The sequence below is a fragment of the Labrus bergylta genome, chromosome 4 (genome assembly GCF_963930695.1).
Source record: "Labrus bergylta chromosome 4, fLabBer1.1, whole genome shotgun sequence".
In the NCBI taxonomy this organism is placed as follows: domain Eukaryota; kingdom Metazoa; phylum Chordata; class Actinopteri; order Labriformes; family Labridae; genus Labrus; species Labrus bergylta.
Window position 1 is genome coordinate 28,959,746 of NC_089198.1, and position 23,013 is coordinate 28,982,758.

Consider the following 23,013-nt stretch of genomic DNA (forward strand, 5'->3'; position numbering starts at 1 on the left):
AACCACATAACAGTAGCTTCACAGAGTCCTCTAAAGTGAATAACTCAAATGCTTCTTGTGAATTAAGGAGTGTGACACACACCCTAATAACAGTTGAGCTGTTTACGTTGGCATGGAGACACAGCTGTCAAAAAAAATCAATTCACTCCCACTGAGGTTTGATGAAGCAGAGTTGATGTGTTTTTAAAGTTGACGACTTGTAAAAAAATGTATTTAAAGACGATTACAGCTCCTTTACCTTTCAAATTATTTAGAACAAGATATTTTAGAGAGATATTTAAGAGAATTCAGATTTTGGTTTGTTTTTCCTATCATGGTTTGTGTGTGCTCATAGTGAGGCTTCATCTCCCCCTCAGTGACTACCTCAGGCTTCCTCGTTATTAGCCCACACATCATGCTGAAATGACTGCCAGTTGATACCACATAAGAGACACACGGGGGGGAAGATGGTATGATTGCATCTATGGAAAAGCATGCATATGTCTCGCTTTGTTTGTTTGTTTATCTCGTGTAACATATGGAATGAAAATAAGAGTGTCTTCCATTTGTTACTGGTACTGATTTGTTGTTGTGTTCAACATTTGGGAATGATCCAAAGAGTAGCAGTAACACGCTAAAGACAGAAGCGCACTGACAGGATTTCAATAGGGTTGTCACGATACCAGAATGTTAAACTTCAAAGATAATAGTCCAAATTAATTTATATCAATACCTGTGTTGATACCATAGCAACAAAAACACAAGTCCTAACATCTAATACGGAGTCATTTCTTGTGTTCAATTACCGAAAACTGCAAGTAAAGTCCTGCACACTATCTAAATCGGGGAAACACATTGGCAACCTTTTAGTATGATGCCATTTAGACAGCGTCACCTCTCTCTCTGCTCTCTGATGTTTGTAAGACACAGAAACATAACTTTGCATCTTTATCAGGCAGAAAAGGCCAACCTGTGAACTGCTAGTCTCTCTTCTGCTTGCAGCATCCTTTGGCTGAAATGGGACTGAAGAACATTTTTTATTTATTTTTTTGTTTTGGCACTATTCTATAATATTGATCAATAAAATAAAATAGATTATATCAGTGTAAAACACAAAGTATGATTATGGAAAATACTGACAACCCTATTTGGCCTTTAAGAAAAATGACTGAAGTTTTATACTTTAGTTCTGTTAGTTATTGTAAAAGTAAATACTGTTTACTATGTTGTTTCTCTTTTGAGTCATGATAATAATACTGACACATAAGTAATATGAGCAGTGATAATACTCTGCCTACGACAGCTAGTTTGTAGTCAAAAACATGTTTGTTGTTGTTTTTTAACTCGTTCAGCAGATAGAAGTATCGAGGTGGTGGTCAAGGTGCTGTTGTGTAATCTAGAACTTTGCTTGAAGCATTTTACAAAGTTTTGTTTTGGATTCCACAAAAAACAAATTGACATCATTGTAGTTTAACAAACTGTGTCTAAGTTGATTTTGTTGTCATTCAGTGACTATCTAGCTTGCTGCTTTTGCTTAAAACCTGTCTTCACTAAGAAAAAACTCAAACAACAGCTTAGCCCCTGAGTGACCTGAGTGAAACGATGAGTAATCCAACTGGGTAAGGAAATTAGAAAACATATGTTTGACTGCTTTATGTACAGATTATTATGATGCTGAGCCGTGTGTTCTTGTAGAGATTGTGCACAATCCTCCCAAGAAGAAGACCGTGAAGGTGAGTCTCTCTGCCTGAAGATTAAAGCCCAGTTGGAGGATTTGTTCTCCGACAGCCACCTGGCACAGGACGGCTTCCTGCTAAAACATGTGCAGAGGAGCAAGCAGGGCTATGTCAGCCTAAAGCTCCTCACTTGTTTGAAAAAGGTAACAAAAAAAACAACTAGGTTTTGTGTGCTTTCTTTGGTGTTTACATTCCATCAGTTCTATTAAACATTCAGTGAAATGCAAACAGAGCTGAGGTTGCAAATGTTTGTCTCAGATTAAGGTCCTGACCACAGACTGGTACATGACTCTAGCCGGAGCAGAGTACTCGGAGCTTCTGGAGGTGAATGATGTATGCACCAAAGTGAGGCGGAAAAAGCCGCTTCCCACATGGCTGCTGTGTTCCCCCACCAGCAAGCTTCTCCTTGCTTGGAACATTTCTGAGGAGAAAACTGGAGAAGACGGAGTAGCCCGAAGCCCCGAGCACCCTTCACTCTCAGAGAGGATCTTCAAAAAGTTCAGCACTCATGGCACCGTTAATTCAGTGTGGATACTGCATCCGGGCAAAGAGCTTCCCAAGGAGCTGCAGACCTATGCTAAGCGGCACAAAGAGCTCGGCCTTCATTTGTGTGCAGTAGTGAAGTTTGCACAACTGGAGGCGGTTCGTAACGCGTACAGTCTTCTTAAAGACGAGCCTGACGGGGAGGGCATGCATGTAGTGCCGCTGGGATTCCTGATGCACCACCCCACCAAAGAGGAAAACAACCACGACCATCCTGGAGAAGAAAATCCACTGGAAATCTCTGAGGAGTCAGTCCAAGAAGAACCCTCTTCACCAGTGAAAGTTTCCACTGAGAGTCTAAACACAGCTCAACCCCAGGAGTCCCAGAGTAACTCCATGCAGAAGCCCTTGGAGCTGCTATCCAGCAGCAGGAAAGTCCAGCCCTTCTGTGGTTTAAATCAGAGGTGCAGTAAGATGAGCTGGTGCTCTGGAGACTATGATAGGGGTAATTCCCAGAGCCCCTGGGTGCTGAGGCGCAAATTTGCAGCCAGTGCATTAAACCCCAAGGTGGCTGGGGACCTGAATGAGCCGAGATTCATGCAAAGAGTGATGCGTCAGCCCCTCGGTCCTGACGGAACCAAGGGCTTTCTGTTCAGATGAAAACTAAGAAGGAAGCCAGACTGTCCCTTGGATGAAGTAATACTGACTTTGCTGTGTATCAGTGGCAGATCTGCAGGAGCAAGTACTCACACAAAAAACAATATCTGATGAAAAAATAAACTATTTTTGCCTAAAATTAGAAATACTAGTTGAGTTTTAGTATCTGTACTGTTGAGAGACAGAGGGGGGATTGTAGCTTTAAACCACGGACAGATGGGGGCAGCATTTAGCCGTGTTCACGTCTGATATTTTAAACACATCCTACTTGTAGAGCTGTAGTGGCGCAGGAAGCAAATGCCTATAATACATAGATTAAACACATATAGGTCGAGGTACAAATATCTACACAAATTGTGTTTTTTAAGCAATGTCGTAAAAGCGTTTAAGAATCAAACACACATCTTTTTTGATATATAAGTGGCCTCTGCACCCCTGGAGCCTCAGCTGTCTGGTCCCAGCTGCAAATTGCCATGTATATTTGTTCTTGGGCCAAGATGGATGTACCTTGTTACCTTTTTTTTTTTTTTTAGAGAAAGAGGTGTTTTCTTTCAACAGGAAACACATTTAGAAAAAGCACTCATTGTCCAACTGCATCTTTTTCACAAATGCCTGTTTAGGTTTCGGTGCCCTAAAAAGTAGTTTTCCACCGACTGAGATGACATTTGGCTGACGGATACTTGTCCAATCATCAAACCACATCTTGTGCAAGACGCGGGTAGAAGCAACAGTTATGCCTTAGTTCCAGCCTTCCTAATGACACCTCGACTAGAATGGTATGTTTATAGTGTTACTGATTGAGGGCTTCCTTAAAATCTTGCCCGAACCTAAACAAAATGTGTTTCTTCACTCATCCACACCCAGTGGAAAAGATTCAATCTGATGTGTATTGGGATCCTATCAAATTCAAATTTGAAACATTCTTTGTTGTTTTTTCCCGTTGTATATGCTGAGTGTCATACTGTCTTCATGACTAATGTAATCTGAGCTGTTGAGAGAGACTCTGCGTTGTATACAGATCAAGTGTTTCACTGTTATTGTCTCTGACTTGATTTAGCAATTAACAGCTGTTGGGCTTTTTTAATGCAGGAGGCTGGTCTGTGAAAAAACTTTGCACATCTGTGAACAATATGGAGACTATAGAGTAGAAATGTTCCTGCCCGACGTCAGGAAATGTTTCTGTGCTGATAGTTCCTTTTCAAGGATAGACAAACACAAAACCTCCTGCTAACTGGAAATCATTATGTATATGCAAGGGCTGCCCTGGCTAGTAATTGAGTTCTATGTCAAACACGTTTGTAATGATAATTCTTGTGTTTTCTTTTCTCTTTTTTTTTCTGACAGAGGATAGGAATGATTTTGCATCTGTTGACTGTCAGCTAAACATTCTCACCATGATGAAGAGTAAGAATCCTCTCTTGATTTGTGGCACGGTGTTATCCTTTAGGTCAGTGCTTAAGAGTTGAAGCTGAACTGAAGGAGAGTTTGTCTTGGCATCGTTTCAGACACCAGAAACCTACGCTCGAGGTCACTAAGCAATCAACCTTAGGATATTCATCAATGCACATTTTTGGTTTAAAACAAAGCGTGGACTTGGACAATCAAAACTTCATTGGGTTTTTCCCTTTTTCGCTCATTCAACACTCAAGGAATTTCAAGTTCTAGAAAAGTTAGTGCTTCGCAACAGCTCCACTTTATGAGTGGAATTTTGCAAAGCGTGATTTGTGTATAATTTGGCCCAAGTATACGGGAATGACTCATGGTGTTAGAACGAGATATTTGTTAACAAATAATTCGTTTCCTGTTGTGTGTCTGAATTTTTTACCCGAGCACAGAGATAGCTGCTTCATTTCAACATCTTTGGCCGCAGACGCATTTGTGAAACCACAAATTTAGTTTGAATCAACTCTGTTTCTGAGGATTTATTTGTCTGCTCCCAAAACAGCACCTGCAAGACTTTGTGTATCTCCCTCTCTCATGCATCTACTCCCTGGTCTCCAAGCTGGCCTTTGTATATCTATGATTGACCCTACACACCTGACGCATTTCCTCCATGGATGGGCTATTTATTTAGATAGCAGTCTGGAGTGCTTGATACCTTGCAAAAGCACAGCCATCTGCTCCTCATTTGCTGCTCAAGGCTCAAGAGCTAAAATACTGGTTTGTATTGGAGGTGACGTGAACGTGAGACATGCAACAACACCCTGGTTTTATCTCCGGCCAACTGTAGATTGAATCCTCATGAAATACCTCCGCTGTGATAAGTCCATTTAACTGGGGGTTAATGTTGTCTTAGCAGCATTTAAACCTATTGTGAACTTTCTTAATTCCACCTAAAAGATTGAAAAACACTTGCTTCAGCAGACTCTACTGATCTGCCCATTTGAGGCTATTACTAGTCACCCACTTAGTATGGCAGACTCTCCTGTGGCAGAAGGTAAATGTAAGCCCTTGCTCAGGCCAAAGCATCCTTTAGTGCTCCTGGAGCTAGAGCCAGGGAGATTATCATGTCAGGAGTAATCCGACTCGGCCCACAAGCACAACTATGGAGGAGGAGGAGCAACAGTTGAGGGGGGGGAGGCAGGCAGAGGCATCAGATGGGCTCTGCTCCGCTTACGGTAACTACGCTCTCCCTCCTCACCCTAACCAATCTTCTCAACCCACAGAGTTCCCCTCCTTAGAGCTGAAGAGAAGACCTGCTGCTGGAAAAAGGGGTAAGCAGATGAGCATTATCTTTCCAACCATGCTGTTGTGTGGAGTTAAAATGATCTGCAGTGGATGGAGTTGCACAACAGATGGAATAAAAGTCAAGACATCTGTACGAGCTGTTTATTGCATGGCTCAGTTCCTCTGTTTTGCTCTGTTTCAGGATCAGGATCGTGCAAAAGGCAGATCAGGAGTTTCGTATGGAGGAGCATGATGACAGAAGTTTTCTAAAGTGAACCAGATGCCCAAGTCAGGAGCGTTGTTAAATACATAACTGCTCTTGTTGAATGGATCTGAGTACCATGAATCACACTGTTACATTCAGAGGAATGCTGATTCTGATCTTTGCAACCTAAAAGAGTTCTGTGGAAGTGCAAACATGATGAAAGAATAATACAGCCTGGACCTGAATCAACTCAGGTCACCTCCCCTACTTGCAGGCACAGGGAGTTGTGATGATTTTCAGGGGGAATAAGCAGGAGTGCTGCCCTCACTCCTCTCCTGTGATGATGATGATGGACTTACCCAGCCAGCACTTGCCTGTGGTGGTCAGCTGAAGACGACGCCACGCAGCTAAGTCTGGATTAGCCGGCCGAACGGTAAGGACACCACATCTTCTTTTGTTAGTTTAAGCCAGCAGCTTATGGGGAAGGCGTTAGGTGCCGCTGACAGGGATGCCTCACCAAGTGCTTGAGTGGCAGAAAACACACGTTGGATTAGCTGTATCAACAAGCGGCCTTTGCTGGAACCACATGTCAATAGCGCAGATCAGGTCACGAAATGTTTGTGGAGCGGTTACGTTTGATTAAAACATGTTGGAAGAGCAACAAGAGGAAGAAATAAGTATTCTTGTCCTCTGGATAATTTAAACAACCTGTCATTGTCCGGGGGGATATTTATTTTTCTGTCGCTTACCTAACGGTTTGTGTTATGCCACTTTATCAGGCATGATTTCTATCAATGGCTTTCTTTTTTTAAAGGTACAAGCACATCTTAGAAATCTTAGAAATCATAGGGGTGGATTATTTTTGTCTTGATTGATTATTAAAAGAAGAAAGGAGAATATTTTGCAGAACTGTGTCTCTAACACATAGTTAAGGAGAGCTAATTAAAATGATGAATGATGCCTTCTTAAAAACAAGGGGGGTAAGAGAATGTGTGATTCTGACTATAGGCATTTTACTAAAGTGATGATCCCTTCCTTCTAAGCCCATATCATATGTAGAGATTACACTGTATCCAGCAGAGCCCCCAGAGGCCGGGTAGAGGTTAAGCCTAAAGTCAATTGAGCCGTCCAACTTTCATAACCTGACAGAGCTGGTCATAACTGGAGAAACTGAAAGGGAAGCTGCACTGATGCGCGACTTCTCATCACCTCAATGACATTTTTCTGTATTTTTCTTGCTCAAATATACATTGTGCACGTGAAATGAATAACAAGCTAGTCTTTCAAAGAGAGCACGGGGCTATAAAGATGTAAAATGTCATCATATTTGAGATGTTTGTACTTGCTTCTGCATGCTCGCGTGGGTCATATTTGAAACTGGTATTCAGCGTGTGCCAGATGGCCATCATCCCTTTGTAACAGCAACATCAACATGTTTAACATTGGTTTAGAGGCGCTGCGGTTGTGTAAAAAAAAAGGAGGATCTAGCATGGACAGATTAGCAGCTAGAAGCCAGAATAGAAGCTCAGAGACTCTTCTTTAGAAAGTCGTCGAAGCAACATCAATCTCTCTCCCAGCTCACTCAAAAATGACGACGCACGGTGATGTTTGCCTGACAAGCCTCATGTAACCTCTTTGTGAAAGAGAAATGCATGTCAGAACTACACCTTGACTCAACGCTTCCTTTTAATAGAAAGGCCAGATAAATTGGGACATGGGTCAAATGTGCATCTATAAGTGTATCTGCGCCTCAGATCTCATTAACGCCACCCTAACAGCAACAGGTTTGAGTTGGGACATGTCGTGCAAGGCTGTTTGGTCAGTGGATTAATCCGGATCAATCCGTCGGATGTGATAGTAAGGCTCCCAAAATAAAATGGAATGGTTTCTAAGCACTCACCTACACCCAGCAGATTTAATTGACACAGTAATGGTTGGTATTTATAGAACGCAAATTCAAATGTACACTGTTTTTCTGGCATTACTTTACATGTTTTTTCCGCTCATTTACTTCTCAATAATGAGCAGCAGCTTTTTCTCTAACAAGGCACAGGCTTGTTTTAATTATGCAATGGTTACTGAGTGACAGAGTGTGAGCCAACTGAAGCAGTTGCCCAGCAAAATTACAGCGCAGTTTAACCTAAGCCTTTTTCAGTTGCATTAGAACCCAGGCTGGATTTAGAAACAAGGCAATCCTGGCTCAGAACATCAACTTTTATTTTGCAGCCTTTTGGGCCACCCTGATGGACACAACTTACTGAGCAGGTTACTATTCTTATAAATGCTTAAACCTCCACACGTTTCAAGACAACAAGAAGGAGCAGTGCCTGCTGGCGCTCACTCAGTGGGTCCTGCAAACATGCTGGCCTAACCCCTAAGTTAGAGGTGTCTGATGGATTAACACAGACGCACACACACACATGCAGCAGGACTCAGGCTCCACCACCAACACTGAAGGCAGGTGTTAAACCACGTGACTACAGATAAAGCCGGCAGGCATTAGTGCTAATCCTGCCCTGATCTTTGGAATATGTCCCTATTACGTCCCCAGCACTCTCTAGCTGTCCCCAGGCCTCCTGATGCTCACTTAAGAGGGAAAAGACAAAGACAGTGCCTCTCTAGGACTCCAAAAAGCAGGTCGTTTACCTGCAATTACACAGTAGGTGCCTTTCCCGCTGTTTGTTACGCTCCTCGGGTGTCTGAGCAGTGCAGGTATTTGTGGGGTGTGTTCACAGTAGCACAGACGATCACATGGGTGGAGCTGAGTTGAAAAGCACAGCGTGGTAATAATGTTCTGTAGATAAGGGCCTCAGGTTGTGCAGTGGCAAATAAAACGATGATTCAACCCGCGGACATGACTAGAAATCATGAAGCAGCGGTGTTTTTGTAAACTGGATTATTTAGTGTTATATGATGGTGCTGCTGGGAGTGTGTGTACGCACTGGAAGTGAAGTGGGTGTCTGGACAACAATGGAAGGTTAGACTTTGTCTCTCGATTTCCACACAAGCATGTGTCATATGATTTGAGGGAAAGTGAAACCACACAAGTGTTGCAAGTGTGTGTTTATGGTATGTGTGAGTCACGGCGAAGGAGCGATTGAGACAGAACAGGCTGTATTTAGGGAATGTATAGGAACGAATTCTACAGCGTTGAGAGACATTTAAGTTGTTATCTGTGTTTTTCAACACAAAGAATTCATTCATTCGGCTCTGTGATCTTCACTTGCTGTAATCTTGTCACAGTGCTAAAGATCCAAGCGAGCTGACAAGAAGGCACCCCCTGTCTGCTAGCTTCATTCAAGTGTTAACCACAGACGCCCCTTATCCCCAATTTGACAGATCTCTTCTTCATCTTCCATAGGCCGGGGCATTCTTTGGATTGTCTCCCTCTGGCATGGCAGGGAGAAGGACATGAGTGCCATGCTGCTGTAATTACATTACCGACAGCTTAGCAGCGCATTTGCCACTGACCCAATTATTCCTTGAAAACATGCATTTTATTGTGTCCATTCAAATAATGCAATCTTTGAGTGACAACAAGAGCTTGGCTGATGTTTGAGGACTGGACTCTAGTGTACGATGCACTCATTGGAGTATACATAACAGCTCAGGAATGGCTTTGACAGACTGGGGAATTCATTCTTGGCTTTGCAGTTCGCTTTCAAAGTTTGCCTCAAACAGGTTAATGATCCTCCCTGGACTGTTTTCACTCTGTTGGTAGCACTTCAGGTGACGGCTGACTGACAGCAAAACATCAGGTGTACTTTCTCATACATACCTCATATTCATTTTCAATCCCACTAGGACCACACAATATTTTAAAGAACTGTCATAAATGCAAACAGGATCCTTTTCTTCTCGTGATAAGTTGGTTTTCTGTTTGTTTTGGGCCTCACTCTTTCGACTAGCCGTTATCTCAAAACACAGGAGCGTGCATGGGCACATCAGTCCTGCTGACGTGCTGCGCCTGAATGGAAGCTTTTTTTGTTGTCTTTTGCAGCTCATCTGCACTTTTATGTCTCATTTTGAGGATGGCTTTTCCTTCTGCTTGGAGTGTCCTCTGGGATTCCTCTATATCCTCTGCCTTGTTGCTCTCCTCTATTTGCTGGAAAACAGCAGCATTTGTCTTTTCAGAGAAGTGGTACGCTCATTCACATGTTTCCATTGCTCACCTAAGAAAACACTGGTGCCTCTTTCCCTATTCATATCTGTTTATTTATGAACATGACAGCAGGGGCCAGTGGTAGATATTAAATATCTGTGCCAATTAGTCATCTGAGACCATCCCGACAAGCTGCAAAATGCACCTTGGCATTTTTATAGGCGCCAATCGACTGCAGATGGGACTAATGTGTTTCTGAGTGGAGCAATTACCACAATCAAAGTGTCTTCCGGGACATGAGATCAGCGTTTGATGACCAGGTTTTGTCAAGCCTCAGAGACCAAGACATCCAAGAACTCATCTCTTCCTAACAAGCTAATTGTTTTATCAAGATATGCCATGGATCTAACGGCCCACAGGTCTGAAACAGATAAGTCCAAGGCAGAGTAATCGGCCCAAACTGACCTATTAACAGCATAAGAAAGCAATGATCTCATCCTGTGCCATATATTATAATAAACAAGCCCTTTCTAAATTGAACATTTATCCCAATTAACAGCGAGAGCGGGAGGATTCTTGGTGTCAGGCGTTGGTGTTGGACTTACAGGAACTAAATTAGACTTTCAGTGGAGGCCTCTATCTATCATGTCTGGTGAATAAATATAGCTAGTGGAAATCAGACATACTGTATAGGCGGGTATGAGTAACATTCAGACGCAGCCGCGGCTCCACATTTGATTCAGATCGACAATGTCAAATGAGGTTGTTAGCTGAAATGTTTGACTTTTAAATGAATACCATTCTTCCCCTTCATTGTGAAAAGACTGGTTACCACGTCAAACGCGTATGAAATTAAGAGTGATGAGTCAAGCTGTGACTGATAGGACTGGTTTGACCTGTTTATACGCTGTTTATTCCATTGCAACTCATGCGTGCAGCGCCTTTGTATTTTTCCCTTTGCGGTGGCCAAAACTCTGGAGAAATGTCTGAATTTGCCTATAGTTCCTTTTCTGTGCTTTTCTTACTTAACTGTAAAAATTCCACCAGAAAGCCAAAACGTTCCAACTCTTTACAATTTTTCATCGAAAAAAATCAGTTTAATGTGATCTGCAGGAGTAATCCACGTGCTAAAAGTGCAAACTTCCAGAAGTAATTCATTTCAGATTTTTGTTTTTAAACTAAACTAGACAAGGATATGTGAATTTTGACCCATTGTAAACACTCAAGCAGCCTGTATATGTACACTACAGAATCCAGTCTGGCAAAACAATTTGTGAGGCTGGTCTGGATTTGCTGTTAGTCACTGCCAGTATACCGTTTCCTGCTCTGGGGAAATGTTCTGCTCACTGGTGACATGATATGAAAAAGACAAAGAAGTCAGCTTGTAAAACTTCTCAAATACCTGGGGCATGACAAAAAGGAAAGGTAAGAAATAAGGTTCAATTCTACCAAAGTGAAGTTTGTGGCAGCTGTGGCGCAGCGTCTATAGAATGGGAGGGGCGGTGTAAGATAAAGGGATGTACAAACACACATGTACATACATAGCATTGCAAATAGGCGTGGTTTAGAGGTTCCAGTTGAGGAAGGAAAGGATTTCCCCTCTTTAAAAGGATATTTCCAAAAACATTTACTCCTGCACAGAGAAAGTATTTTTCTTCAAAAATGAAAGGACCAAGCTTATATTCCCATTCCCATCAGGTATTTTTTTTTATGATACACAAATGTCTTTTTTTTTTAAAGATTTTGAGGGGCAAAGCTCATTCAACATGCCTTCAGCTCAAATAAGAAATTGCAGTAAAACGTTTCTTCTCTCCAGGCAGCTGCGATTGAGCACACGTTGCATTCTCATTTGTCAGCAAGGGGATGTCAAGTTCGCGGATCATGAACCCACTTAAAAGTGAAAATGAGCTGACAGCAGAATAAGAAAAAGTAAACTGACAGTGAAATAAAAGCCCTGTTGAGAGGAAAGGATTTATGGCAAGGTCAATGAAATTTGACGGCATAGAGGATAAAATGTTTTGCATTGTTCTCTGTGCATTAATGTGACAACTTGAGGAAGGTTGCTTGGTATGTATGATTAAAGGTGAGACTGTAAATACATGTCTGACGTCTGTGTCTGCTCTGCCTCTCTCAACAGAGTTTCAATGCTCCTCCACGTTCTAAGATGAAGTTATGGAAAGGTGCTACTTTTGCCTTCGTGCTCTGTGGTGCAGCCCTGTCCATCCTCCTTGTTAGAAATATGGCCACTGTTGGACAGTTCAAACCTAGGAAAAATTCTCCATACACATCTTCATCCTCATCAAGACCATCTTCATCGTCAGACTCAACATTTAAATCCTCGGCATTATCATCTGCAGAATCGGCAGCGATGTCTCAGCAGATGGGTGGTCTTCATCGAAGAGCGCGCTCAGCAGACGAGATGAACTCTCTCCTCTCAGAGTGTAAGATAAACTGTTATTGTCTTCCTTCTTGTCTAGTCTGAGATAAGGTGTCATGTGAAAGGGCTTTTGGGGTTTGGACAGAACACTTAGTACCTAGCTCTGTTGTTTTTAGAGCAGGTTTTGATGTCAGGCAATAACCTGCAGTCAATTAGCACCTCATAGTTCACCTGCTCTCCATAGAACCATTACAGCCTTCAAGTGAGGATGATATACCCACTTTGCTTTGGTTTCCCGAGGCCTTATTGAAAGGCATTTGTCAGCTTAAATGGGCTTCAGGGAGTTCTTGCACTGTCCGTAATAGTGATGGTGAAAAGACTAGTCTGTAGGTGTCAACATGTCAGATAAAATAAACTAGTGTTCTTCTTCTGTTTGCACATTGTTTTCATTATTCTGCCAAAGGCCCCACACTATCTCTGCAAACCATTTGTGCAACTGACATGTCTGATTATTTCGAAACGCATCCATTTCTAAGGAATCAGATCAGCTGTACCCTCCCTACCTGTTTGTTGAATTTGATTTATCCTCCCTTTCAGTTTCCAAGATGTTCCAGAGCTTTACGGAGGGCGAGCTGCAGCATGTGGTCGGGACCTTGCTCGACAGGAAGAGAAGGAAAAGCCGACGCCTGGGTGACAGTCTGGCTCGAAGGACTAAAAGAGCCCGCAGGCCTAAGCCCTGCTCTGTAAGGGAACTGGAGGTGACAGTGAGTGAACTGGGTCTCGGATATGACAGCGACGAGACGGTCGTGCTGCGCTACTGCAGCGGCAAATGTGTGGCGCACCGGCAAAACTATGACATTACCATGGAGCACATGGCACGGATAGGTTTCACGAAGAAGGGCCGAAAGGACAGAGTCAGCAATGGACCCTGCTGCCGGCCGACCGCCTTCGAAAAGGACTTTTCCTTTCTGGACAACAAGAGCCGCTATCACACAATACAGAACGTGTCAGCGAAGCAATGTGGGTGTGTATGACCCAAAGAATTGAACTCATCACTTATTCTTGCTGCTCTCAGCCATGGCTAACTTTGGAATACAAACTAATGGAGAAGAAATACTAGGAATGTGTTCATGGCCGCATGGTGGCCTTTTTGTGACAGGAAGACATTTTGACAACTGTCAACGCAAAATGGAACCGTATCACATGGACAGCAAGGGCTGCGTTTGTATGGATTCCAACAAAGGAGACACAAAAAATGACTAATCATACCAAAAACGTTTTTATTATCTTTTCTCGCTGTGTAGTAACACTGTAAACTGTGGTGTAACAACAATGTAGCAACATTTTTGAGATATTTAAGAAGTAGTACCATGCGTTAGACGAGCAATGAAGCGATAGATAAGATGGACTAGATGATTGCTGTTACTACACATAATACCTATAGATGTCGACCAGCTCCTCATTTTGTACTTTACATGATTATAACGGTGACAGTAAAGAAACTTCAGAGAGAAATGAGGACATTCAATTCTAAAGTAATTTTATAAATTAAAGATAGATGAAATGCACCAATGTTAACTTAAAGCTCTGTGCAGGACTTTTGAACCACTGACCTGTAACGATGTCCGGTGGTTAGTTGTCTTTTGGAAGTGTAATGAATTAAAGGTTGGTTGAGTTGTTGTTATTACAGGCGGCAACTGTGTGACCTGTTTTCATGCTGTATGCATTAGTGTTACTGATTGCAGTGTTATTACACAGGGAAAGGAACTCGTGTTATTAAATGCATTTGACAATGAAAGAAAATACTTTTCTATAGATCCAGGTTTGATACCCAGCTTTAATTATTGTGTTTTTGTATTTTGATGTTGTTTAGATGAACAATGAGGACCTGTTTGGAAACACGTACAAATATTTCACACTTAAGTTATTGAAGAGCATGACATTTATTCCATATGTTCTCCATCGAATTACTCATCACACTCAGACAAATTGTCCTGTCAAATTATTATATACACAAAAAAATCAGTATTGTAACAACCCATAATCTTTTGGAATTATTTTTCCTCAAAGAATTGCCAAAACACACCTAGTCTATTCAAAGGCCCATCATGAATTGACAAATTTTGATTCAGAATCATCTAAAGTCTCACTTTACTGTCCACCCTGTATGTGATGTGTGAGTCTTTACACCTGAGAGGTTTTAAGATAATCTGAGGCTCAAGTGTGAAGGAAAATAATGATTTAAGTGGGTTTGTTTGTTTCTGCTGACAGAAAACAAGCAATGAAGTAGAGTCAGGATGTGGAAATGTCTTTGTAGCCATACACCAAACCCTGTTACTTGCTATGATTCAACGCCCAAATTCAGCCTTTTATTGGCCAATCAAATGCCTCCTCATTGATTTGCCTGGTAGAGTTTTAGGGGAAAATAAGCTATTGGAATTCATTATGAAGCATTTTTTCACCTTTGAAAATCTTTATTGGGTTTTATGCAACTCTTTGCCTGAAGTACAATAAATTATGTTTTGTTTTTGTTTTTTTCTGAGGAGGTGCAGTGTCGGGCACTGATGCAGAGCATCTTTATTGTAGTTTATATTGTATTTATTTGGGAAGTAAATTATGGTTTTGCATATTTATTTAGATTACCACACAGAAACGGGACAGCTTATTATCATTAAGCAACTGTGCCAAAAATGTTTTATCTAACATCCTATATTGACTGCTGAATAAACATTATTTCAGAGGTATGGATATTCATTATTTCTCTCTACTTATCAATCTTTGGGTGTTCAATATTCTGTACTCAGATTGTAATGAAAATAAGTAAATAAAATAACAAAGCTCTGATAATTCCAGATGTTGTTAATAATAAAAGAAACACCTGTAAGAAGGGGAATCCCTGTGGGTACAGTTGATGTACAGGTTATATTAAATAATCCATATGATGAAATACAACACCTTAGTCATGTGAATAAATAAATGTTTCTCAATGACACTGACACCATCTATTATACAGCAGCTCGGTGCCTCATGTACTAAACACCAATGAAGACAGAAGCTTATTACACCAGGGCATGTGACCAGAGTTTGATCCTGATGGCGGCCAGTAAGAAACTGCAGAGATGTCACTGACAGCTTTTCTTGTGTAATAATTGACAGAAAAGAAATCAAACAAAGTACGACTCTCTGTTTTCTTGAAGTAACCTTCTTTTTCTTGAAAACAAATTCCTTGGAAACACAAAAATCAACAATGACTGGATCCTACTGACAAGTATCGCCCCTGAAGCCAAATTTTACATTTACTCGGAGAGCTCTGCTATCATCCAAAAATATTAAATACCTACATGTAAATCTTACTGTTGGGTGGAACATTCCTTCATTACAATGAAACCTGTACTGGAACTGTAATTTATTTTGAGTCAATCCCACATACACTGTTCTGCTGCCAAATATACTCACTAGAGCCCAAATGTGTATTTATCCGCAGCTGAAAATAGTCCCCTGACAAAAGCCCTATTTACTCCTGTTTAGGAACAATTCTAGGAAACTGCTAGGGACCACATCATTGGTTCTTTAAAAAGTAAACCTTTAAAAAGTGAGCATAAACAAGCATGCTATTTGTTTGAATACCACATAGTTTAAAGTTTTATGAGTTAGGGTGCACACACTTAGCACTAGATAATCAGTACCGTGCCCAAGCAAGTTTGACCTCCCCCAAAGTTCAGTTTGTTGCTGCTCTAGAACGCTACATTTCCTTTGCCCTGCATGAGCTCAAGCACAGGACATGTGCAATGTGGACATGATGTAAAATCCATCTCGGCCTTGCATTAATCGAGAAATCCAGAAGTGTTACAAGGCTATGACCAAAGTGACTTCAAATAAGCCACAAAGTCATTAAAGTTGCAGTTATGTTCTCTGAGATGTTCTCCAACTATGAGACAGCGCTTACGTCGTGATGACTTAAGTACAAGAGGTAACTGTGCTGCAATGTGAGTGCAGGCCAGTAGGGGACTGGGGAGGCCGGACAATCATGCTTTGGTATGGTATGGGGCAACTGGGCCTAGTGTGAGTGCGCCTTTAAATAACTCAATAAGCCATTTGGACTGAATCTATTCATTGTTCTGATGAAGACTGAATCTGAGGGTTGTGCTTATCTTAATAATTAATAAGAATTCCTTTGCTTACCTCTTTGCACCAAGCCATGAGGGAAGTCTGGGTTTGGTTAGGTAGTCAGATATTCACCTCAGCGGTCTTGTTTCATCCCAATGGTTTTTGAGAGAGAAAAAGCGACACCAAAAAAAAATCACCATTGATTACGTTTACTAAAACAGTTAGTCTTATCAGGATGATTATCAGACGATTACAAGCCTTTGAACCCTATTATCTCATTTAAAGTTTTTAAGAAGGCTAACTTTGAAGGTTTGCTTGCCCTCTTCAGTCCAATATTTACTGTACGAGACTAACTGATGAGGGGCAATGTACTTAGTACACTTTGCAGACAATGCACACAGCATTGTGCATAAATACGGACACCCTCAAAAGGAAACATGAGAAAGTCTCAATGTTTTTTTATCAGTTATTTCTTAAATTAAAAATTCCACCAGCTATGCGAAACTTAAAATAAACACAACCAACAACACGACCCAACCAAACAAAATAAATAGCAGCTTTCAATAAGGGAAAGGGAATTAATTATTATTAATCATTTCAATAATATTAAGCACCATAATGATAATACAAAGAAGAAATTCCCCAAAATCGAGCCTCTCTCCTCTCGAGTAAAGTAGACTAATTGTGGAGGGATTTGGGGATGGGGAGATAATTATGCTCAGCCTGAAGCTTGGGAGGGCAGGGAAATGTCCTTTAGTAGATTAAGCTTGCTTAAATTGTGCCTGCTTTTACTAATTGTTGGCTAAAAGAGGAGTGAAATGTAAACAGAACTTTCTTTTTATTAGATATTATCAACCTATGATAGGGAGGCACTTAGTCTGTTTCAATCTACCAAACTAACAAACTCATTTCATATGTTTGCCCTCTCTTTCTCTCTTCTGTCTTTCTTTCTGTATTTGAGATAAATATTTGGCTGAAGGAAGCTGAAATAAGTCGAAGTTACACCTGAAGTCCTTACTGCTAGTTAGTTATCTCCTGGCAACGACGTTCGCGCGTGATTTGAGGGTGGGACTGAACCATATGATGTAATTTGAGAGGGGGGGTTAGAGATTATCTACGTGTTTACTTTGTCAATTTCAGGAAAGAAAAATAAATCCTTTCATTAGAATCGTATTAACCAAATGTTTTATAATTGTCTAATATTCAAATATTTCGTGTGTTACAATTCACTACTGGCATAACATTGCCGCCAGGTTTGGGGGCAGGACCGAACCATAATATGCACGTCGAGGGGTGTACACAGATGCTCACTTCATGTTTACCTTTTGCACACACAAAAATAAGAAGAAAAAGAACAAAGGGAAACAATGTATTCGTATATAATCAATTGAAGAGTCTGGTATTGTGTTAAAACATTTTCGGGGGTGGCTGTTCACTAACCCCCCCCCCCCTCTCTCTTTTCATGGCCAACATGGCAACATGTCATGGCTTGGAGAGCGACTGTGTTACCTTAATTGATAGAAATAATAGTTGCTTCATTCTTCTGGCATGTGTCTACTTGGAAATATAATGGAACAAAGCCATTATAAATTAAGTGTTACAATTCAAAAGCACTCGAGGATATAACTGGAAGGAAACGGAGCAGGCATGCTCGGGGAATGTGGTTTAATAACAAAAGTGTACAACAACAGCTCATGCCATCTCCTTTGGTTATTTGGGTATGATCATTCATAACACTGTGTGAGTGTGGAAGAAGGTAAATAGCCTTAAACACAAAACACACTGTTGTAATGGTGTTTTCATGTGATGGAAAACATACATAGGCTACAGCATAGTTTTGTAAATAAACTTTTCATGTGGAGGAAAGTAAAGAATATTTTTAGTTTGAGGTAAGTGTCAGACCCTGAAAAGGAGTCAACGTGCCATTTCAATGAAAGCCTAGTAAAGAATAATTGTAATGTTTGCTGCTTGATTGCATTCTGGGTGTAAATTATCTTAAACATGTTGTTCCTGTATTTCATCTCTTGAGAATCAGTTATATTAAGATGGAAAAACCCTCCCTAAATTGACATATATGTGGACTTAAAGCTTATTATCCCCAGGGGACGCACATCCCAGAGAAGAGCAGCCAACACAACTCACACAACTTCCTTCCCAGATTCAATGAGTCGACACCACCTCTGTAAGTGTTATGCCACGAATGCAAGCAATTGGAGGTAACACAAAGGTCAATATGAGTATAGAGAGACAGTGGAGGACAAGTCACACAGAATAATCTGGCAGACAGATTGTCCCGGGTAACTTCAGTATATTTGTGAGTGAAAAAATAATCTGTTTTCCTTTGGGTTTTATTTGTCCAAGTGGAGCACATGTTTTAGTTTGACTGTGACTTACTGTATTTACTACAGCTGTGGAAATGACTTCAACAGTTTGTATTTCCAGCAATTTTTATGTTTTAAAACAAACTATGACATAGTAGGACATGACTCCCCTCACATCAAAGGCATTTCACACTCAAACATTTGGATTCAATGATATCCCGTGTAAAGTGACAACTACCCTTCCAGTACTCAGAGTCAAGAGACAGCTTTGGAAAACATTTACCAACAAGTTGTATTTACAGTTTCTCAATGCAATTTCCGGCTATTTTCTGTATTAGTTTAGAGCAACCAAAATGTGCAGAAAATGTTTAAAACTGCAGTGGAAGTGGAACCACTCTACCTCTGGTATAAACAGATATTTCCGTTTCATGCCACGGCAGTAAATGCAACCGACGCGTCTACACAGCCGGAGCAAAGAACGGCCGGGTCTGAAGGAATGAAGAGACAAAAAGACAGTTAATGAAAACAAGGCTGGTGAGAAACTTGAACTGCATAATAACACATGGCATCCATTTGACCACATGGGTAAGACTCATGTGGAGGAATGTGTACTACGCTCGGACTGTGGTTTGACATTCTCAAAGAAATAATCATTAGAGTTGTTGTGTCTTTCCTGACGTATGCTTCATTGGGTGGTAATCAAACTTTAAACACTGGGATAACCAATAAATGAACTCCAAATCTTTGACAACTACTTACTGAAACTGAACAGAGGAGATGCTAATGCAGTCCAAACTGACTCCATCCATTATCCTTTGCATTTTGTGTTCATGTTGCTGCAGGTTTTCTGTCTATTGTACTCTTGAGGTTGCAAATTCTTCCGCACATTTTGTACAAGTTGGTCCTGTTTGAAATGAGCACATTTTAGCTCAAAACGAATGATTATTTTTGTTTACAGACTCATAAGAAATATTCAGGATAATGGTGTTAGTGTATGCACGACAGCTGTTGTTGCTAGCAGTACTGACAAGATCTACAATAAACATGCCAAAGTATTACAACCCCCCTCCCATGTCCAGCTGCATCGTGTTGGTGTGCTCGGACATCTTTAGAGAGAGAAATCAGGATGGAGGATGCGGCGCAGACTCTGGAGGACCCGCACAGTCTGAACAACTGCAGTGAGCAGGTGTTTCTCCTCTCCCTGAGCAACTCTGAACTCTCCAGAGGTTAATCAATAAGAAGCATTTTGGTGATTTTTCCATTAAGAAACGATCTCAGAAGACACTGGGTGTAGCATTTTTTAATTTAAGCAAAGATTTACTCAACATTAGGCCGGGTGGAGAAATGTGAGGTCTTGGATTAGTCATTTCATAATGGAGATTAAGTGAATAAAATGTACTAGTTGACTCCTTGTAGTCATTCATTATTCATGCACATTTGGCTATTGCACTTCCATAAATATTTAAAAGCTTTAAACCTAAATAAACATGAATAATTCAGTGAATTTATACAAGCCACTATTTGAGAAAGATGACATATAATACATACAACATGGGGTCTGAGACAAGGTTGAGTCAAAAGATGATTCATGTCATAATAAGTGACTGCTGTCTATGACATGTAAACAGTGTTAAAACACAGTCTGGAGTTGAATTCTTTTATGAGCTGCAGACAGGCTGCTCATGGTGCAGCTACACTGTCTTTCTGATTGGCTGCTTCAGGTTGTTTTTTTTTGGGGAGGCTGCACCGGAGATGCAAAAGGCCTGCTTAATTTGGCAGTGTTGTCTCTAAATAGATCTTGGTTGGCACCATCTCGCCCGTTGAAAGAAAGATGGCCATTCTGTTCACAGGCTGGCGTGTGTTGGTATGAACAATGAATCTTCTGTTTGCGGGCTTCTGATGTCTTCTAGTGTGACTCTTTGCAAACAGTCGCACTTGGCTCTGCTTGGGGTGAATGTGATTGTAGAGATGCTGCTGATAGCCGGTTCCCCTTGAGAGCTGTTTGGACAGTTGGCAGATGGGTTCAGTGTTAACAAGCTGACTTAATGTTATTGATTGTGAGCAGAATTATGTCAGGTCTTTGTCGTGGATTTAACACAGTTATCTTTTAACACGGGATACTCCTCTCTCTCTCTCGCTGCGGTGCAGTTGTGAGTCATTGTTTTCTGCCGCTCGGTCATTGCTTCCCATATGGATCAGAATAACCTCCACACCTTGAAACCTTTGGCTGGCTTTCTTCTCGTTGGCTTTGTTTATATTAGGTCTCTGTATGGGCAGGGATCAGGGCGCTTTAAGTTCAAATGCTTTTTGTTTGAGTCAGATATAAAAAGGGCAATGCGTGCCAGCATGTTTATTTTTCACTGTCGTTGGGGGTGTGAGTGTTTAAAGGGGCTTTGGGGTGGGGCGGTGATTGGGAGTGGCAGGATTTGATGGAAGAGGGGGATTAGAGGGAAGTGGGGCAACGTGTAGAGCTGGAAAGCCAAAGCAAGTGATCATCCTGCAGATCAATCCCTACGACCTCCCCCCCCCCCCCCCCCCCCCCCCCCCCGCAATTCACACATCCTGTATCTGTTAAATATGGATTTCATTACATGTTGTTATTAGATTTTCATGAGATTAATCTCCGCTTTGAAGCACACATTTTTGAAGTTATCTGACAAGTATTTCTTTCATTAAATGAATATTCTGGACACTCGTCTGCTCAGATTTCAAAGCCAGTCCAACAATAAAGTATCGAGTGGACATTTTGGACAACATTCATAAACAGAGCGCTGCTTCTGCATCGACTAAATGTTCAACAACCTAGATGTCGGACTTTTTAAAGCCAATAACAAAAGGAGAATGAGGTGGAAAGTGGAAGAAAAATAATGACAATTTCAGAGAAAGTATTTAACAGTTGGCTTGACGGGCTGAGGCTGTAAATCAAAATGCCAAATGATCTTCAAGTGTATATTATTTCATATGAAGTCAACTCTTCACTCTTTCTAGCTTTGCTTTATTAATAGATATTTCAAGGAACTCATAGTGGGCAAAACCTTCCTTTTCCAGTGTGTGATGCTGCTGGCTGTCCTGGACCTTTAGAAGTATCATTTGAGTGTCACTTTCTTAAAAAAACAACCTTTTTCCAACATGGGTAGACTTTTCCCAGACACGCTGTTTGTTTTGTTTCTGGCGTTAATCTGTCTTAGTTGTAACATATGTAGTGTCACAAACAACTCTAATTAGATGACAAATCCCTCTTAGATTAAGATTTTGTGTTTAATTGTCTTTTGTGACAAAACAAAATACCCAAAGTGCACCTTGTTTTTAAGCAGCAGGGTAATTGGACTGGACGCAGAATGGCAACAGAGCCCTCATGTGGGACGGTCTCATAATGATAAAAGTATGAATAGCCATAGATGATGGGAGGGGTCCATGGAAACAGCCTCTGTATGGGCGTCCATAATTATGTGGAACATCCCAGATTATAGGTAGTATTGCATCTCATATGTACAGTATGACTTAATGAAATTAGATACAGAATGATGTTTAAAGGACAGAAAGAATTAAGATGAAGGAGTAACGGGAATGACTGACGCTGTATCTGTCCTGTGATGTCTTATTCTGTTGTCTGATGTTAACAGTAGGATTATGTATGGAGCCATGATGGACACAATACGCTTAGATATGGCTTAAAACTTTTTGATTTGAATTTGACTTATACAGATATATATTATCAACACACAGAATATCTGTTACAGTTTCATACAATCATTATAATGAATGACAACAACAACAACAAAAACAGACACTCAGCAGAAGCACTGGTTCACTAAAACTGACTTTGCATGGGTTCATTATTTCCTCTGTTCGGTGTTTATGTAAGTAAAATATGTTGATTTGTGATTTCACCTGTAATTTCTGCTGGAATTCAAAAATGCATCATGCAATATTAGACATATTTTTGGGGTGTTTTCAGAGATAGTTTTTGACAGCTCCCCCTTGTGGCATGATAGGAGAACGACAAGTGTAGCTTTGGCTACTCCTGGTCATTTTATAATGTGAATGATTTAAAAAACATTTATATTGAATAGAATATTAAACAAAGTTGGTCAAAATGCTAAATATCACAACACTATAGTGAAAGAACGACATGATCAACAACATTTGTCATTTCATGTCACATCTCAAGATTCTGTACCATGTTAACATGTCAAAGGTCAACATCTAAATAATACTTGAAGAAGAGAAAATAGGCATGAACAGAACATTGGGCTTGAGTATTGAGCAGGCAAGAGGAATGATATTACACAATTATTAATTTAACATGATGAAGAAAAACTAGTACATAGTGGAAGAAAAGTTTGAGATTTGCTTTTTGAATGCGGTGGAGTTGAAGA

The 23,013-nt window shown here is 40.8% G+C and overlaps 2 protein-coding genes across 5 annotated transcripts; both read left to right on the forward strand.

Annotated features, from left to right (window-relative positions):
• Window positions 1-1,581: 1,581 nt before the first annotated feature.
• larp6b (La ribonucleoprotein 6, translational regulator b) lies at window positions 1,582-4,234 on the forward strand. Its single transcript, XM_020628133.2, has 3 exons — window positions 1,582-1,598; window positions 1,675-1,858; window positions 1,974-4,234. The coding sequence occupies exons 1-3, from the start codon at window positions 1,582-1,584 to the stop codon at window positions 2,856-2,858; spliced, it is 1,086 nt and encodes a 361-aa protein (XP_020483789.1). The 3' UTR covers window positions 2,859-4,234.
• A 1,185-nt stretch (window positions 4,235-5,419) lies between these two features.
• Window positions 5,420-14,950, forward strand: LOC109981364 (neurturin). Of its 4 annotated transcripts, XM_020630116.3 has the most exons (4): window positions 5,420-5,569; window positions 5,725-6,160; window positions 11,967-12,270; window positions 12,804-14,950. In XM_020630116.3, the coding sequence occupies exons 3-4, from the start codon at window positions 11,994-11,996 to the stop codon at window positions 13,238-13,240; spliced, it is 714 nt and encodes a 237-aa protein (XP_020485772.1). In that variant the 5' UTR covers window positions 5,420-5,569; window positions 5,725-6,160; window positions 11,967-11,993; the 3' UTR covers window positions 13,241-14,950. The 4 variants fall into 4 exon arrangements, with proteins under 4 accessions (XP_020485772.1, XP_020485788.2, XP_020485780.1 ...); XM_020630132.3 differs by lacking the exons at window positions 5,420-5,569; window positions 5,725-6,160 and adding an exon at window positions 8,243-8,386; XM_020630124.3 differs by lacking the exons at window positions 5,420-5,569; window positions 5,725-6,160 and adding an exon at window positions 8,530-8,704.
• Window positions 14,951-23,013: the final 8,063 nt, after the last annotated feature.

What these genes read in the sequence shown, in the direction of transcription:
- larp6b (XM_020628133.2), top strand. An exon ending in TCCTCACTTGTTTGAAAAAG is followed by an intron (nt 1,859 to 1,973) that starts GTAACAAAAAAA and finishes TGTTTGTCTCAG; the next exon opens with ATTAAGGTCCTGACCACAGA.
- LOC109981364 (XM_020630132.3), top strand. Translation starts at nt 8,258, where the DNA reads ATGTCCCTATTACGTCCCCAGCACTCTCTAGCTGTCCCCAGGCCTCCT. An exon ending in CGTTTACCTGCAATTACACA is followed by an intron (nt 8,387 to 11,966) that starts GTAGGTGCCTTT and finishes CTCTCTCAACAG; the next exon opens with AGTTTCAATGCTCCTCCACG. An exon ending in GAACTCTCTCCTCTCAGAGT is followed by an intron (nt 12,271 to 12,803) that starts GTAAGATAAACT and finishes CCTCCCTTTCAG; the next exon opens with TTTCCAAGATGTTCCAGAGC.